Source organism: Lampris incognitus, chromosome 5, assembly GCF_029633865.1.
Source record: "Lampris incognitus isolate fLamInc1 chromosome 5, fLamInc1.hap2, whole genome shotgun sequence".
Taxonomy (NCBI): domain Eukaryota; kingdom Metazoa; phylum Chordata; class Actinopteri; order Lampriformes; family Lampridae; genus Lampris; species Lampris incognitus.
In genome coordinates, this window is record NC_079215.1 from 47,416,597 (window position 1) to 47,433,569 (window position 16,973).

Below are 16,973 nucleotides of genomic sequence, written 5' to 3' on the forward strand. Positions count from 1 at the left end.
AGGTTAGATGGGGAGCGTCGCTGCACAGCTATTTTCAGGTCTTTCCAGAGATGTTCAATGGGGTTCAAGTCTGGGCTCTGGCTGGGCCACTCAAGGACATTCACAGACTTGTCCCGAAGCTACTCCGTCGTTGTCTTGGCTGTGTGCTTAGGGTCGTTGTCATGTTGAAAGGTAAATCTTCACCCCAGTCTGAGGTCCTGAGCGCTCTGGAACAGGTTTTCATCAAGGATCTCTCTGTAGTTTGCTCCATTCATCTTTCCCTCGATCCTGACTAGTCTCCCAGTTCCTGCCGCTGAAAAACATCCCCACAGCATGATGCTGCCACCACCATGCTTCACTGTAAGGATGGTATTAGCAAGGTGATGAGAGGTGCCTGGTTTCCTCCAGACATGACGTTTGGCATTCAGGCCAAAGAGTTCAATCTTGGTTTCATCAGACCCGAGAATCTTGTTTCTCATGGTCTGAGAGTCCTTTAGGTGCTTTCTGGCAAACTCCAAGCGGGCTGTCATGTGCCTTTTACTGAGCAGAGGCTTCCGTCTGGCCACTCTACAATAAAGACCTGATTGGTGGAGTGCTGCAGAGATGGTTGTCCTTCTGGAAGGTTCTCCCATCTCCACAGAGGAATGCTGGAGCTCTGTCAGAGTGACCATTGGGTTCTTGGTCACCTCCCTGACCAAGGCCCTTCTCCCCCGATTGCTCAGTTTGGCTGGGCGGCCAGCTCTAGGAAGAGTCCTGGTGGATCCAAACTTCTTCCATTTACCAATGATGGAGACCACTGTGCTCTTCGGGACCTTCAAAGCTATAGAAATTTTTTAGTACCCTTCCACAGATCTGTGCCTCGATACAATCCTCTCTCGGCGGTCCACAGACAATTCCTTTGACTTCATGGCTTGGTTTCTGCTCTGACATGCACTGTCAACTGTGGGACCTTATATAGACAGGTGTGTGCCTTTCCAAATCATGTCCAGTCAATTGAATTTACTACAGGTGGACTCCAATCAAGATGTAGAAACATCTCAAGGAAGATCAGTGGAAACGGGATGAACCTGAGCTCAATTTTGAGTGTCAAAGCAAAGGGTGTGAATACTTATGTACATGCAATATTTCAGTTTTTTATTTTTAATAAATTTGCAAACATTTCTACAAAACCTTTTTCACTTCGTCATTATGGGGTATTGTGTGTAGATTGATGAGAAAAAAAAGGAATTTAATCCATTTTGGAATAAGGCTGTAACATAACAAAATGTGGGGAAAGTGAAGGGGTGTGAATACTTTCCGGATGCACTGTACGTATATGTCCTCGAGCAGGTTTTATTTATTTCTTATTTAATCAAGGAAGAAACTCATTGAGATTGAAAATCTCTTTTACAAGAGTGGCTTGACCAACATAGGCAGCAGCAAACAAACACAAAGTTACAACAATCAACAAAAACAGTCTACTATAACATAAAGGCCAAACAAGGTATCGATATATGCATATAGAGTGTTAAAAACAAATGCAGGACAGTCTGTCTCTGTTTTTCGAGATTAGCTTTTTTTTCTTCTTTTTAACCTGTGCTATCGGCAGGCCTGGCATACAACACAGGGAATTTTTATGCCAATGTGTCCTAGACAGAATTAATCTGCAATTGGAGTTCAGGTCTCTCAACTGCAAAAGCAATCTTTATTAATCATCAAGAACCATTTATAATAACTCGGTCCTTTGGATGATCTGTGGGATGACAAGAGCACAGGGATTTTGGGTAACACTTTAGTATGGGGAACGTAGTCACCATTAATTAGGCGCTTATCAGCATGCAAATTAGCAACATATTAGCTCTTAATTGGTCATTATTACGTACTCATTAATGCCTTATTCTGCATGGCCTTATTATACAACCAGTAAGCCATTAACTATGAGTTTTCCCTCTATAACCTCAGAATTATTGCTTATTAGTAGTACCATCTCAATATGCTTTGCTTAGTATGGACTTTATAAGGTGGTAGTACCACAAGAAGAGTTATTCTCCCTTACTAACACTTAATGAATATGGTCTGTTCTTACATAACAAAACACAAAACTACAAGTGTTAATAGTGTTAAATTACTGTAAATTAAGTTTTTGTTACTTAGAACATGTTCCCCATACTAAAGTGACATCTTGATCATTACTAATTCACTAGTAATGAAGTTTTTTTATGTTCCCCATACTAAAGTGTTACCAGATTTTGTTCTAAATTCATAGCTGCCTCTGGTCCCTCTCTTCCATATTTTTGATCAGCTAAGCAACCAATCAGCCCTGCTTCTCCAAGAGGGGGACAATCACCACAAGTGAAACAAGGAAAATTAGAGACAAAAAAATGACAACATGCATCTGATAAAACAGACATAGAAAGAGATGCTGACATGTGTTTGACAAAACATAATTAAATTGATCTTGTCAATATCAGTTTAGGATAGTAGTTATAGTGATAAAGGAGAAGAGAAAAAGGGAAAAAAAGAGTAAAAGGACTAAGAAGAAGAACGCCGGGATGTGTGAGGCAGATGCTAGCAGTGTGTATGTGTATGTGACAGGTCCACCTGTAAGTGCACGGGATTAATCCTAATAAATTCTGATGTCTGAGATTTGCAATTTATCGTAGTGCCTCTGAGTAGCAGACAGGCTCTGCAGACACCCACAGGCTCCTCAGTCGTGCAGACACCCCACGACCAAGAGAACAGCTGGAGCCCAAAGCACCGCAATCCCAGAGGAACACCGAGCCCACAGGAGGGTCAGGAGCCTAGAGCAAAAGCCCCACATGCCATGAGGAACACAAACCAGGCCCCAAAAGCACAAATCGGGTCTGCACTCCCAACTGAGTCTCTCTCTGATTTTCAAGATTAACTTGAAGTCATTTAGGGCCACCAGGTTGACCAATTTTTGCTCCCTTTGCAAAAATTCCAAGAAAAAGAGGCAACATAGCTAAAAGCCTTTCCAATTTCAGTGCGCACATTAGGAACGGACAGTAGGACAATATCCTGGGAGCACAGGGAACACCCTGCAGTATTGCTTAAGTAATTTAGGCAAAAGGCTAAGAATTGCCTTATAGATAAAAAGATACCAGCAGCTAAGCCTACACATGTCTAGTGCAGGCCAGCCAACTCTTCGAATAAAGCATGCAGTGATAAGTCAGGCTATAAGAAGTCTTGTTTCTGCAACTTTATTTTATGTTTGTTTTAGATTTGACTTAGTGATAAACCTCAGCGCACCATGGTAGACTGTCAATTGACTGAAGACATTGGCAGATGCATGTGAATACAAAAAGTTGCCAAAATCTAAAACAAGCATAAAATAAAGTTTGCAGAAACAAGACTTCTTATAGCCTCGAAGGAAAAATAAGACTAAATCCCAAAATAAAAACCAAGTTTCAATTTCATGGTTAGTTACTTAATATATTCCTTAAAGGACAAGGACTCATCAATTTAAATACTGAGGTATTTTAAAGTATCGGCTTTCTCTGGTGATAATTTTGGGTAAGATAAAAGGGCTTTTCTTTGCCTCAGGGAAAACCATCAACCTTGTTTTACTTGCATTAAGAATGGGTTTCAATAAGCATAAACTTTGTTGCATAATACACGTGTGTTATACTTCTCGATGCCAGAGATGTTGCTGTTCAAGCACACAAGTTGACTACTCATCTAGTGATGATAAAATGCTTATTATCCCTAAGTAGCTATTGGAGTTCCTGTTACTAGGATGCCTGATGACAATGTGTGCATTTTGGGTGTCGCCTGCAGACATCTCAATACCTGTAATGGGGAACTGGCACTTGGAACTATCGAGTCTGAAGTAGTTTCAAGTTGTATTTTTGTTTTTATATTTTCCTTTGGCTATTGTTACAAGCCAGAGCTTGTGTGCCACTTTTTCAATTCACTAAAAATAAATCCCAAGATCATCTGTCCTTATAGACTATGTGTGGTTGCCTGAAAACTCAAAATGCGTAGCACCAAATGTGTTGCTTGTTAAGGCTGCATCACTGCCACGCAGGTGAAACTCACCCCGCTCTGTCCCCTCTCTTCTTGTCTTTCCCTGTCACTGGCCTTCCTTCTTTCTCTTTCCTCCTTTCTCTTCCCTCTGGCTTGTTGTCTTCTGCCGCAGGCGATTCGTGAGGATTCAGATGGTACTGGCCAACACACTGTTCCAGTGTGTCTGCTATCACCCAGAGGGACACCAGATTATCACCAGTGGTACTGACAGAAAGGTGTGTTGTAGAACCCATCAGGGCTCCTATTCAGAAGCCATTCAATACGGGTGAAAACACAGGCCATGTTACAGGAGCTACATTGTGAGATGATTCAGATTGACAGTTTTGACCAAAAAAAAAAAAAAATCCATCCAAACTGCTTATCCTTAGCCAGGGCCATGGGGATGCTGAAACCCATCCCAGCAGTCATTGGGCAGCAGGCAGGGTTCCTTTATACATGATGAAATCAATATTTTTGTCTCCAGTTGCTCAAGAAGTTGCTCATGTACCTGGTGAGATCTATCATTTACATTTTGGAGAGATGGGGTCAGTTCAATCAGGAGAGACATAGTGAATGAATTAAAGATAATGTTTATTATAACAGATGATTTAGTGGAAATTAATTCATGTAAGTCTTTGATGCATAGACTCACCAGGAGATTTTTTGATCGAGGGGCATCAGCCCTGAGCAGCAGCATAATAATTCTCCCATGGAGTCCAGACACCGGTGGTAGTGGCTGATGACTTCTGCTGAGATTGATAAGGCTGATGAGGCTTATGAAGAGATGAAACTGATGATCTGCAAGGACTAGGTGGTGATGGGGAGGTGCATGGGCACTCATAACAGCAGCACAAATGTACTAAAGGTGGAGAGAGAAACATTTAAAAAATATGTCTTGATGCATGCTCAATAATCCAAGTAAGAAAATCAAAGAAGGTTGAATCAGTTCATCTGGATACAACTTTTATTGACAGATATGTTTCATCACTCAACTAAGTGACATCTTAGTCTAAATTGATTGCAGGTATTCCACCCCTTATAAACAATACAGTTGGATAACGACCAAAACCAATGACCAGTTTCATATGCAAATATGGATGTGACCATTAACTTGAGTTTCAATGGCCATGTGTACTATTCACCGAGGATTAGGGAATGTTTGCTATCAAAGCATTTACAAGATGGTTGTGAGACCAGCGATGTTATATGGTTTGGAGACAGTGACACTGATGAAAAGACAGGAGGTGGAGCTGGAGGTGGCAGAGTTGAAGTTGCTAAGATTTTCATTGGGAGTGACGAACGACAGCATTAGGAACAATTATATTAGAGGGACCGCTCAAATTGGGCGGTTTGGAGACAAAGCAAGAGAGGCAAGATTGAAATGGCTTGGACATGTGTGGAGGAGAGAGTCTGGGGAAAATGATGCTGAATATGGAGCTGCCAGGGAAGAGGAAAAGAGGAAGGCCAAAGAGGAGGTTTATGGATGTAGTGAGGGAAGACATGCAGGTGGCTGGTGTGACAGAGGAACATGCAGAAGACAGGAAGAAATGGAAACGGATGATCCGCTGTGGCGACCCCTAAAGGGAGCAGCTGAAAGTAGTAGTAGTAGTTGCTATAAGAGCATTGTAAAATGGCGACAGATGTATAACGACCGAAACCAACGACCAGTTTCATGTGCAAATATGGTTGTGACCATTAACTAGAGTTTCGATGGCCATGTGTACTATTGACATATTGTAGGATTTGGGAATGTTTGCAATTACAGCATTGTAAGATGGCGACAGGTGTACTAACCCCCCCCCCCCCCCGATAGGGAGGAACACTGGTTTGAACGGGGAGTCAAAGAGGCAATCTATGGTAAGAGGGAACGACCATCTCTGAACCGGGGGGAGGGAGGGGGGAGCAAGAGTACATCTGTCACCATCTTACAATGCTGTGATTGCAAACATTCCCACATCCTCTGTGAATAGTACACATGGCAGTTGAAACTCTAGTTAATGGTCACATCCATATTTGCATATGAAACTGGTCGTTGGCGTCGGTCGTTATGCAACTGTATTGTTTATAAGGGCTGGGGATATCTGCAATCAGTTTAGACTGAAGATGCCACTTAGTTGAGTGATGAAACGTATCTGTCAATAAAAGTTGTAGCCAGATTAACAGATTCAACTTTTGATTTTCTTACCTGGATTATTGAGCATGCATAAATACATCTTTTTTAAATGTTTCTCTCTCTGCCTTTAGTATTTAGTAATTATTTGGCTATTATTTTTGATGACAATTAACTGACTTGCCACCTTCCCACCCACTTGTTTTCTTTACATAGTATGCACAAGAGCTAGCGACAGACATGGGCCCAAGTCCATGAATCCTGGGATGGCCTCTAGTAGTTTACCTGAGCCCCCATCCATAGGGTTAGTGGTTGTGTCAGGAAAGGCATCTGACATAAAATGTTGCCAAATCAGTATGCGGATTGACAAGACCATACCGGATTGGTCGATGTGCCATACCGGATCGGTCGAGGCCTGGGTTAACAGTGGTTGCCAATGGTGCTGTGCTCTCACAGGGTACTGATTGAAACTGTAAAATCCACTGTGGCGACCCCTGAGAAACAGGGAATAAGCCAGAAGAAGTATGCACAAGAGATTGAGAGCCAATCACAGTGCAGACACAATGTTATATATAAATACCACTTGTAAATCCAAAGGGCGTGACTTGATTACTCATTTTTCCTATTGTGACTGCTATAGATGGCATGATCATACCAGCTATAGATGATGTCAATTGTAATAAAATGCTCTGCAATGATCCCCAATGCTTTTGCTATTCCAATACATGATGATGGATAAAATCTAGTAAAACCCATGACTGTAGTCGTTATTGACTTTTCTTATAAGAATGAGTCATTTCTGTTGAGCTGTAGAGAGGTTTGACGAAGAGGCATAAAATACCACTCGGGGTTATAGGAATTTGATATCTGGAACTGAAAATGAATTTAGATGTTGGAGTTGGAATTGCATGAAACATGTTACCACTAATATTTCATAAAAAAGCTTACTTTGATGCAGCAAGGTGCCTCAGCCTAATCGAGCATCCCAGAATTGAGTGCTCAATGGTCATCTCTTTACAAACAGCAAAACATCGATTTTTGAAAGATTCAAAGGTCCCTCAGGGTGCAAACAGAGTGGAATAACCACATTCTGCTTTCTCATTATGTTGTATTCTACTGTAATCTTCTCTCAGCAAGTATGAATGAGGAGCCTGCTGCTGTGTGAAGGACAGCAAAGCCTTGCACAATCACAAATGCACGCCTTTCCACAGATTAGTATGAAAAGCTTGTAATCTTTTTGCAGCTCAGTGTAATTAAGCCATTGTGTCTCTCTGGCAATTGCACTCACCACTTCATTTCAGTTGTTTTTTTCCATGATTGTTGTTGTCTCTGCTTAAACCTGAGGCATTCATTTTCACGAGGTCAGAGGTGCATGGCAGCAGAATATAAGACTTGTTCTCTTGAATATCCACTTCATCTGCACCCTGTGATCCCTGGCGCACACCATGGTCATACTGTTGGCCCGACTGCACACTGAGAGGTGAGGACAAGTCGCACTGATTAAGAGGAACACTGTGGATGCACTAAGTGAGAGAGGGCAGTGTGAGAAAGAGACTGTCCTTGGCAGAGAGGCGAAGGAGAGATACAGAGCACTCTGGCTTTTATGTCTTCCTGCGGATGGGCAGATGCCACCCCCAAGCGGCAACATGCCAGATTCACCATCTGCTCATCCCAGGACACAGGCACTCTGTCTGGCAGAACAAATATCACCACTCCTATCTAACTCCTTCCCAGAAAGTTGAATCAGTTCATCTGGACACACTGGCCACCAGCCTGTAGATAGTTATAGACTGTGGAGTCCTGACCTGACAAGGTAGCTCTTCTGTATTGTGCCATCCTCTTCATCAGCGTCTGTTTGGTTTCCCCGATGTACAAGTCACGGCAATCCTCCTGACACTTAACAGCATACACTGTATTGCTCTGTTTTTGCTGGGGGACCCGATCTTTGGGGTGGACCAATTTCTGGTGCAGCGTGTTTTGGGGTTTGAAAGCAACTGAGACGCGGTGTTTGGAAAATAGGCGTCTTAAGTGTTCTGACACTCCCACCACGTATGGACTCACCACTGGTTTACACTTAGATATCTGTCACCATCTTAGAATGTTGTGATTGCAACTATTCCCCAATCCTCTGTGAATAGTACACATGGCCATTGTAACTCTAGTTAATGGTCACAGCAATTTGCATTTGAAACCGATCATTGGTTTTGGTCATTATGCAACTGGGCTGTTTATAAGATTGGGGATAACTGCAGTCAGGTCAGACTGATGAAGTCACTTAGATGATTGATGAAACGTTTCTCCTACTAAACGTTGTGTCCAAATGAACTAATTCAACTTTCTGGGATTTCCTTACCTGGATTATTGAGCATGCATCAAGACATCTAACTCCTTGCCTAGAAATGAGTAAATTCACAGCAAGAGGGAGATCCAACAGAGTTGAAGACAGATTTCAGAGAGAGCGAAGCAGGAATAGGGGCAGAAAGGAAATCAGAAACAAAGGGAAAACAGTGTTTTGGAGGAAGGGATGGCGAGAGAGAGAGAGAGAGAGAAAGAGAGAGATACTCAATACTATATGTACATGTGTGAAGGATAAAGCTGTGGTTTTGCTTTGGGGTGGGTGGATGCAGTGGTGAGCAGACTGACACCCTCCCCAACATTGACAGGGATGGAGAGAAAACAACATGGTGCTTGCTCTGAAGGGAAGCTTCTTTCTACTGTGTTGGTTAGCCTTTGTGAGTCTGTTTATCTCTCCAATATCAGCATTTTTGTTGGACAGACCAGGTATAGTTGGTAACAGTATTATTTTTAGTCCTCTGTTATTTTTTGTTATTGTTGTGGTTTTCTCATTTTCTCAGAGGAACACAGTCACAACTGTCACGGTTGAATTTTCCAAATCATGCCCCTACAGGAAACAAAGACACTTTGGACACTCCGTTATCACTTTAAGATGGGAGTCAACTAAACAAGCATGACACAAACCTTTTTATGTTTGTGTTGATAATGTTCCAGAGGGATTCAGTCAGAAAAAAAAACTTTCTCTGATGAAGGTTACAAAGAAATTTGTGTCGCAAAATGCCGATGAAAGGTAGAAACAGGGAAAACCCAAGTTATGGCAAACATAATTGTCAGGGGCAATTTACTCAAGGACATGCTATTGGTATGAGTTGTAGCCTGTATTTAATGAATAAACCGATAAAGGCTTGCAGGTATGTCAAGACGACCATAATGACTTGAACTTTGTGTAAGGATTTCTGCAGCTTAGAAGACTTTCTTCCGGTTGTGAACAAGTTCTTGCTGATTTGTGTGCAATGCTAACAGTAGCCACTAGCCAGACTTCATAGACATGCTAGCCGTCGTGCTGGATGAAATTGATATCCTGGTGGTCCTTATGGCTGTGGGTCAAGTTCCCAAGTAGAACAGGTGGCTGCTGCCACAAGTCAAGTTACACAGGTCTGTAATAAGCTGCTGAGAAAGGACAGAAAAGTTTTGAGTGTGAAGACCTGGGCTGCATTGCCTACCTGAGCATCGTGTGTGTGCCGCGGAACCTCTTGCTTTTCATTTCAGCGCCCATGTTAACAGGTTAGAGTGGCCACACAGTCTGCGTGAGCAGCGCGGCTCAAGCCACACTGCACTGTAGCGACACAAGTCTAGAGCATAGACGTGACGCCCATTCTTCTCTGCATCAGGTGTGCGGTTCAGCGAAAATAGGCAGTGTAAATGATCTGGTGATAGTCATATCGACATTACACCAGCAACATTACATAACTGACATTTTTCACTATAGCTTCAATGTCTATACCTGTAGAATATGTCACAGATATAAAACATTTTTTTTGGGGGGGGGGTGATTCCCCCCCCCTTTTCCCCCAATTGTATCCGGCCAATTACCCCGCTCTTCCGAGCCTTTCCCGTCGCTGCTCAACCCCCTCTGCCGATCTGGGGATGGCTGCAGACTACCACATGCTTCCTCTGATACATGTGGCGTCGCCAGCCACTTCTTTTCACCTGACAGTGAGGAGTTTCGCCAGGGGGATGTAGCGCATGGGAGGATCACACCAGTGCCGTGTCGCTGGATCACGCTATTCCCCTCAGCCCCCCCCCCCCAAACAGGCACCCCGACTGACCAGAGGAGGCGCTAGTGCAGTGACCAGGACACATACCCACATCCGGCTTCCCACCTGCAGACACGGCCAACTGTGTCTGTAGGGATGCCCAAACAAGCCGGAGGCAACACAGGGACTCGAACCAGGATCCCCATGTTGGTAGGCACCGGAATAGACCACTACGCTCCCCGGACGCCCTAAATATTATTTTTTAACCATTTTAACAATTGCATGTTAGGAGAAAGTGGGGGTTACATGTGTCTAAACTATATAAATGAAATTTGGAATGAAATGAAGCATTCGATTATTGATGGCCATTATCAAAGATGAAGTCAATGTAGAGAGACAGGGCTGGCAGTAGCAGCACTGCAGCAGCAGTGCTGTCTGTGTGGACACCAAATGTGTGAGCCGCAGCAGTTCAGCGAGGTAGCCATTATGCACAGGTAGAGGTAAGCGGTGTGGACCAGGCTGTAGGGGGAGGTCTGAAAGGAGGAGGGGGCTGTTAACTTGTGGTCCTTTTCATTTTAGTACAGTGGCTTGCAAATGTATTCATACCCCTTGAACCTTTCCACATTTTGTCACGTTTCGACCACAAACATAAATATATTTTATTGGAATTTTATGTGAAAGACCAACACAAAGTGGTACACAATTGTGAAGTACAAAGAAAATTATACATGATTTAAAAAAATTTTTACAAATAAAAAACTGAAAAGTGCGGTGTGCAAAAGTATTCAGCCCCCCTGAGTCAATTACAGCTGCAAGTCTTTTGGGGTATGTCTCTACCAGCTTTGCATACCTAGAGACTGAAATTTTTGCCCATTCTTCTTTGCAAAACAGCTCAAGCTCAGTCAGATTAGATGGAGAGCGTTTGTGAACGGCAGTTTTCAGATCTTGCCACAGATTCTCAATTGAATTTAGGTCTGGACTTTGACTGGGCCATTCTAACACATGAATATGTTTTGTTTTAAACCATTCCATTGTAGCCCTGGCTTTATATTTAGGGTCGTTGTCCTGCTGGAAGGTGAACCTCCGCCCCAGTCTCAAGTCTTTTGCAGACTCCAACAGGTTTTCTTCCAAGATTGCCCTGTATTTGGCTCCATCCATCTTCCCATCAACTCTGACCATCGTCCCTGTCCCTGCTGAAGAGAAGCACCCCCAGAGCATGATGCTGCCACCACCATGTTTGACAGTGGGGATGGTGTGTTCAGAGTGATGTGCAGTGTTAGTTTTCCGCCACACATAGCGTTTTGCATTTTGGCCAAAAAGTTCAATTTTGGTCTCATCTGACCAGAGCACCTTCTTCCACATGTTTGCTGTGTCCCCCATGTGGCTTCTGGCAAACTGCAAATGGGACTTCTTATGGTTTTCTTTTAAAAATGGCTTTCTTCTTGCGACTCTTCCATAAAGGCCAGATTTGTGCAGTGCACGACCAATAGTTGTCCTGTGGACAGATTCCCCCACCTGAGCTGTGGATCTCTGCAGTTCGTCCAGAGTCACCATGGGCCTCTTGGCTGCATCTCTGATCAGCGCTCTCCTTGTTCGGCCTGTAAGTTTAGGTGGACGGCTGTGTCTTGGTAGGTTTGCAGTTGTGCCATACTCCTTCCATTTCTGGATGATGGATTGAACAGTGCTTCATGAGATGTTCAAAGCTTGGGAAATCTTTTTATAGCCTAACCCTGCTTTAAACTTCTCTACAACTTTATCCCTGACCTGTCTGGTGTGTTCCTTGGACTTCATGATGCTGTTTGCTCCCCAATATTCTCTTAACAAACCTCTGAGGCCGTCACAGAACAGCTGTATTTGTACTGAGATTAGATTACACACAGGTTGACTCTATTTAGTCATTAGGTCAACATTCGATCATTCAGCAATCATCAGGCAACTTCTGAAGGCAATTGGTTGCACTCAGAGAAAAGGGGGCTGAATACTTTTGCACACCGCACTTTTCGGTTTTTTATTTGTAAAATTTTTTTAAAATCATGTATAATTTTCTTTGTATTTCACAATTGTGTGCCACTTTGTGTTGGTCTTTCACATAAAATTCCAATAAAATATATTTATGTTTGTGGTCGTAACGTGACAAAATGTGGAAAAGTTCAAGGGGTATGAATACTTTTGTAAGCCACTGTATATCCGTCTGTCTGTCTATGTCACCTGTCCGAGTCATATAGCTTCTAATATAAAGTGATTAGGTAATGATGATGACTGCTATTCGGAATGGATACACTGCTTTCGGCATTTGCTGGGGGGGGGTGGTTTGAATCAGTCATATAGTATAATCAAACTCAGAAATTGGTATAGATAGATATAGAGTAATGGAATGGATTGGCATATACTGTATTTGGAATGGTGAGACTTTGTGGGGCGGATAAGTGACTGAGATGTGCATATCTGGATTAAAGCATGAAAATGGGTACATGGGGGCTTTAGAATATGCTGATTTCAAAAATAGTGGGAACCACGACATCACTCCAAATGAAAAATTCAAAATGGCCACCATAAAACACGTTTTTGCCAATAAATAAGCCATAAATACTGTGATTGCTATGATTAAAAAGACTATACCTAAGTTTTTGGGTTAACAAATGCAGTTAAACACATGTTGAATCAGTTAAGGTACATCTTCATGCCAAAAATAATAATAATAATTAGAAAAAAATCAAATCCTGGCCAAATACCAGTGCTCACTGTAGATCAGCCTTTATATGCTTTAGCAAAGAGAATTCAGGGGAAATGGCCAGACGAGTATGGGGAAAAAACAATATGTTGTACTGATAGGGGGACTCCATATCGAAATGGCCATGTTAAATGTCCTTGGTGACTGGCTTAGTGGGAGTGGTTGGACCTATGACCTCAGCCAATGTCACAACTGAGAGGCGTGCAGAGGATCTCCAGAGAGGTTCACATACATCCAGAGGTCAGTGGGCACATCAAGTATCAGCCGCAGCCCTGTACATTCTTATCCATAGGGCATATGCTGAGTATCAAGACAACACACCAGATGATGAATGTCTACCCTTTGATGACTGGTGAAAGCTGATGGCTTCAGAGCATCCTCAATTCGATTACTGGTACAGAGTTTGGCAGTTGGAACTCCTGTACTTGCAGTTCCTCAGATAACAGCGTGAACAGATATACCCTGACTATGTGGAATCACTCCTAAAGATAATCCCATGGATGTTCGCCCTTCACCACTATCTCTATGCTTGCTGGAAGACAGTTCATGTGATAGACGTACTTGCTCTTGAGGTCAACTGTCCTACCAGATAGTATGCTGAGTTCCTCTACAATGGAAACTTTGTGACACAAAAAACAACACTCAAGTTCTCAGGGATGGCACATGATTAAGTTTATGAACAGCTGAATGCAATAGTGAAGGGAGATGGAGGTGCCATAGGTATCACTGAAAACAAAGTGGCTCTGAGGAGGTGGATGGTGGCAGGTCCGGAAACAGCTAGACAATTACTGGAGTATGATGACAAACATTCAGTGAAGAGGGGGGACAGAGAACACCATCATGATTAAATCCCTAGTGTACAGAAGTCTTTTCTGTCTCAAGTCAAGAGTGTCATAAATGTTATTGAGGAACTTGGCAACCCTTTTGCTGATACAAGCACAGACCTCTGTACACTGGATAATAACAAAGTATTTATGGCTGATTTATTGGCAAACACGTGTTTTATGGCGGCCATCTTGAATTTTTAATTTTCGGCGGGAACCATTAGAGTGACATTGTAGTTCCTGCTATTTTTGAAATCAACATACTCTAAAACCCCCCATGTACTCATTTTCATGCTTTTATCCAGATGTGCACGCTTTGAGTAAAAAATGTTACATATCCGCTCCGCTATTTAAGCTCCTCTGAGTTTAAAGAACTAAGACAAGTATGATTTTAGGGATTTCGAGTCGGAGATCAAAGTAAATCATCCTCCCATTTCCAGCTGTATTTCTAAATAACGATCTGCAAAATCATTACGCATGAACATTAATCTTATCAGCGAGCCATTTCATTATGAGTGAATAAAGCCTTCTGAAGTAGGAAAATATGTTTGAACAGCCCCCACAGATATTTATCTGGTTTGTATGGACAGCCTATTGCAATGAGTCATTTTGCAATCTTGAAGCCATAAATAAGATGATTTTTTATGCTGTGTCCTCTTTTTCTCTTCCGTTTCATCATAGCAAACTGTATTTGATATGTCTGTGTGAGATTATATTACATTTCACATAATGCATTATAGTCACGGTCCTGTGCCAAGAGATGAAATCTAGTATTAGAGGGTAATTTCATAAACGCTGGGTCTGTTCTGTGCAGCTCCTCCGTGTAATGTGATCTCTTCTTTTTCTTATATATCGAAGTATGCACCATTCCCCAATCAAACAATTCTAGGCAATTCTACCCTTTATTTCACTGAATCAAATACAATACAATACAATACAATACCTTTATGAACTTTGGTCATTTTTTTTAACAATACTGTTGATTGATATATTAATGCTTTAAAGAGATCTCCTGGGGCCTTCAAATATATATTGTTAGTCTGTTCAGCCTGCAGAGTTAACAGAGTGCAGCCGGTGTGACAGTGTTTTCTGGACGTATCCAGGTTTTGGCCAGGGCTAGTACCTGAATGTCTGACAGATTAGCAAGTGTTTGGATACATTTTGTTTTATTTACAGTGGATTGGCAATCCCCTAAGTCAAAAGTAAAGGAGGAATGGGTAGATGAGGCTTTCCTGAGTGAATAGAGACTCTCAGGTTTGCATTGCCTGCGACAGATGCGATTTTTTTCGATAATGGTGAATGACAGGGATTTCTTTGTAGCACATGGTAGGCAATGAGAGAAAATAGTTGAAAAGGGAATTAACGTCAGTCTCCTTGCTCAGAGTTGGTGGTTAGCGTGGATTGCCTCACAGCAAGAAGGTCCTGGGTTTGAGCCCCGAGGTGGTCCAACCCTGGGGGTCGTCCTGGGTCATCATCCTCTCTGTGGAGTTTGCATGTTCTCCCGATGTCTGCGTGGGTTTCCTCTGGGTGCTCCAGTTTCCTCCCACAGTCCAAAGACATGTAGGTCAGGTGAATCGGCCATACTAAAATTGTCCCTAGGTGTGAATGTGTGTGTGTGTGTGTGTGTGTGGCTGGGGTGTTGGCCCTGTGATGGACTGGCAGCCTGTCCAGGGTGTCTCCTCACCTGCTGCCCAATGACTGGCTCCAGCATCCCCGTGATCCTGAGTAGGATAAGCGGTTTGGATAATGGATGGATGGATGGATGGATGTTTAGCCTGCTTTTAAAATTACTGGGAAACACAGCAAGGGACTGAGGAAAATCCTAAGGTGTGCCTGTGAGTCTTCAATCAGTCTTCATCTGACTGCTTTATGTTGTTTGAATCAGAAGCCATATTTTATTGATGAAATCCATATGTCCCACGACAGTTCTGTAGCTGTAATCAGCTTTATCATATAAATAAAAAAACAAAAGAAAAAAGAATTCACTTGTGTTACTGCTGTCTTAGCTAAAAATAATTTCAACTGACAATTGCTTTTGACAGCCTTGATACTCTTGACATCTGTGGAAGTCTGGGGACCATTATGTCTCATTTGGATTAGCAAACATGTTTCTAACTGTGGGGTATAGCATGTTGGTAGACTTTCCAGCTGTACGCTTGTTCATTTCTATGCAGTGGAAGAAAAAGGATAGGACAGTAAAGGTATTTTTTAAAGGTAGACGAGTGGCAGCACATTTCCAAAATAGTAACAGATCTTGGATGCAGTAATAAAGTTGAGTGGTTGACATTGTAACAGAATTATTATCATAAATGCTTGCTGTAAAAGAATCCTACACAAGAGTAATGCTGTATCCACATAACTGTTACAAACCTTTAATGACAAGAATACCACACTTCAAAATGTCACCCCGTTATTCCACCCCATACAGATTGGCTACTGGGATTTATACGATGGCTCTGCCATCAGAGAACTGGAGGGCTCCCAGGCCGGGGCCATATATGGCATGGACATCACACAGGATGGCGGCCACTTTGTTACAGGTAAGGGCAGCCACCTACCATCTGTTTATTGGTAGACAATGTAGTCGTTTTTCTCCTTCCTCTATTCTGTGATTTTTGGCATGTTGCAGTAAACTTCATCCATATTGGATAATGAAATGACCTGATCTGCTGAATAACTTGGGTGTGTGAATGTTTACCGTAAGCTACAGAGTTTTCATCTTATTCTTTCTGATGGTTCATCTTGTCTCCTGACATAGAAACCAGTAGCCTTCTCAGATTTCCTCCACTGATACAGCATTCTCCTTCTGTGACAGGTGGAGACGACAAGCTGGTGAAGGTGTGGAACTACCCGGAAGGTGAGGTGACCCACGTGGGACTGGGCCACAGTGGCAGCATCACCAGCGTCACAATCTGTGCCAACAATCACACCTTGGTCAGTACTAGCGCTGATGGAGCCATTCTCCGTTGGAGGTTCCCTCACCCCCCCTCTTCCTCGTAGAATGGCTTGAGACACCCAAGAATATGAAGCTGTCTGTGACTTTTGAACCATCAACGTCAGCCTTTACCTGCATCTTTCAAATGAGACATGTCCCAATGCAAATCTACCCTCTGATTTGGCAAAAGTGTCACAGAACTTTTAGCAATCTCACATCAGCACTGTAGAGCTAATATTTACAACTTAATCAAAGAAAAAAAAAAGGTAGTTTTGGTTAAGGCTGTAAGTATATAATTTTTTCCCCAATCCTGACATCAAGAACTGAAAGCATATAT

General features: G+C 42.6%; 1 protein-coding gene across 1 annotated transcript in view; it reads left to right on the forward strand.

The window, feature by feature from the left end:
- The window catches only part of cfap52 (cilia and flagella associated protein 52), a 40,889-nt gene extending 24,188 nt beyond the window's left edge, over positions 1 to 16,701 (forward strand). Inside the window, exons 12-14 of the mRNA XM_056280536.1 lie at positions 4,118 to 4,220; positions 16,130 to 16,241; positions 16,517 to 16,701. Coding sequence (XP_056136511.1) covers positions 4,118 to 4,220; positions 16,130 to 16,241; positions 16,517 to 16,701 — 400 coding nt within the window. The remainder of the gene's footprint in view (positions 1 to 4,117; positions 4,221 to 16,129; positions 16,242 to 16,516) is intronic.
- The last annotated feature ends 272 nt before the right edge of the window (positions 16,702 to 16,973 follow it).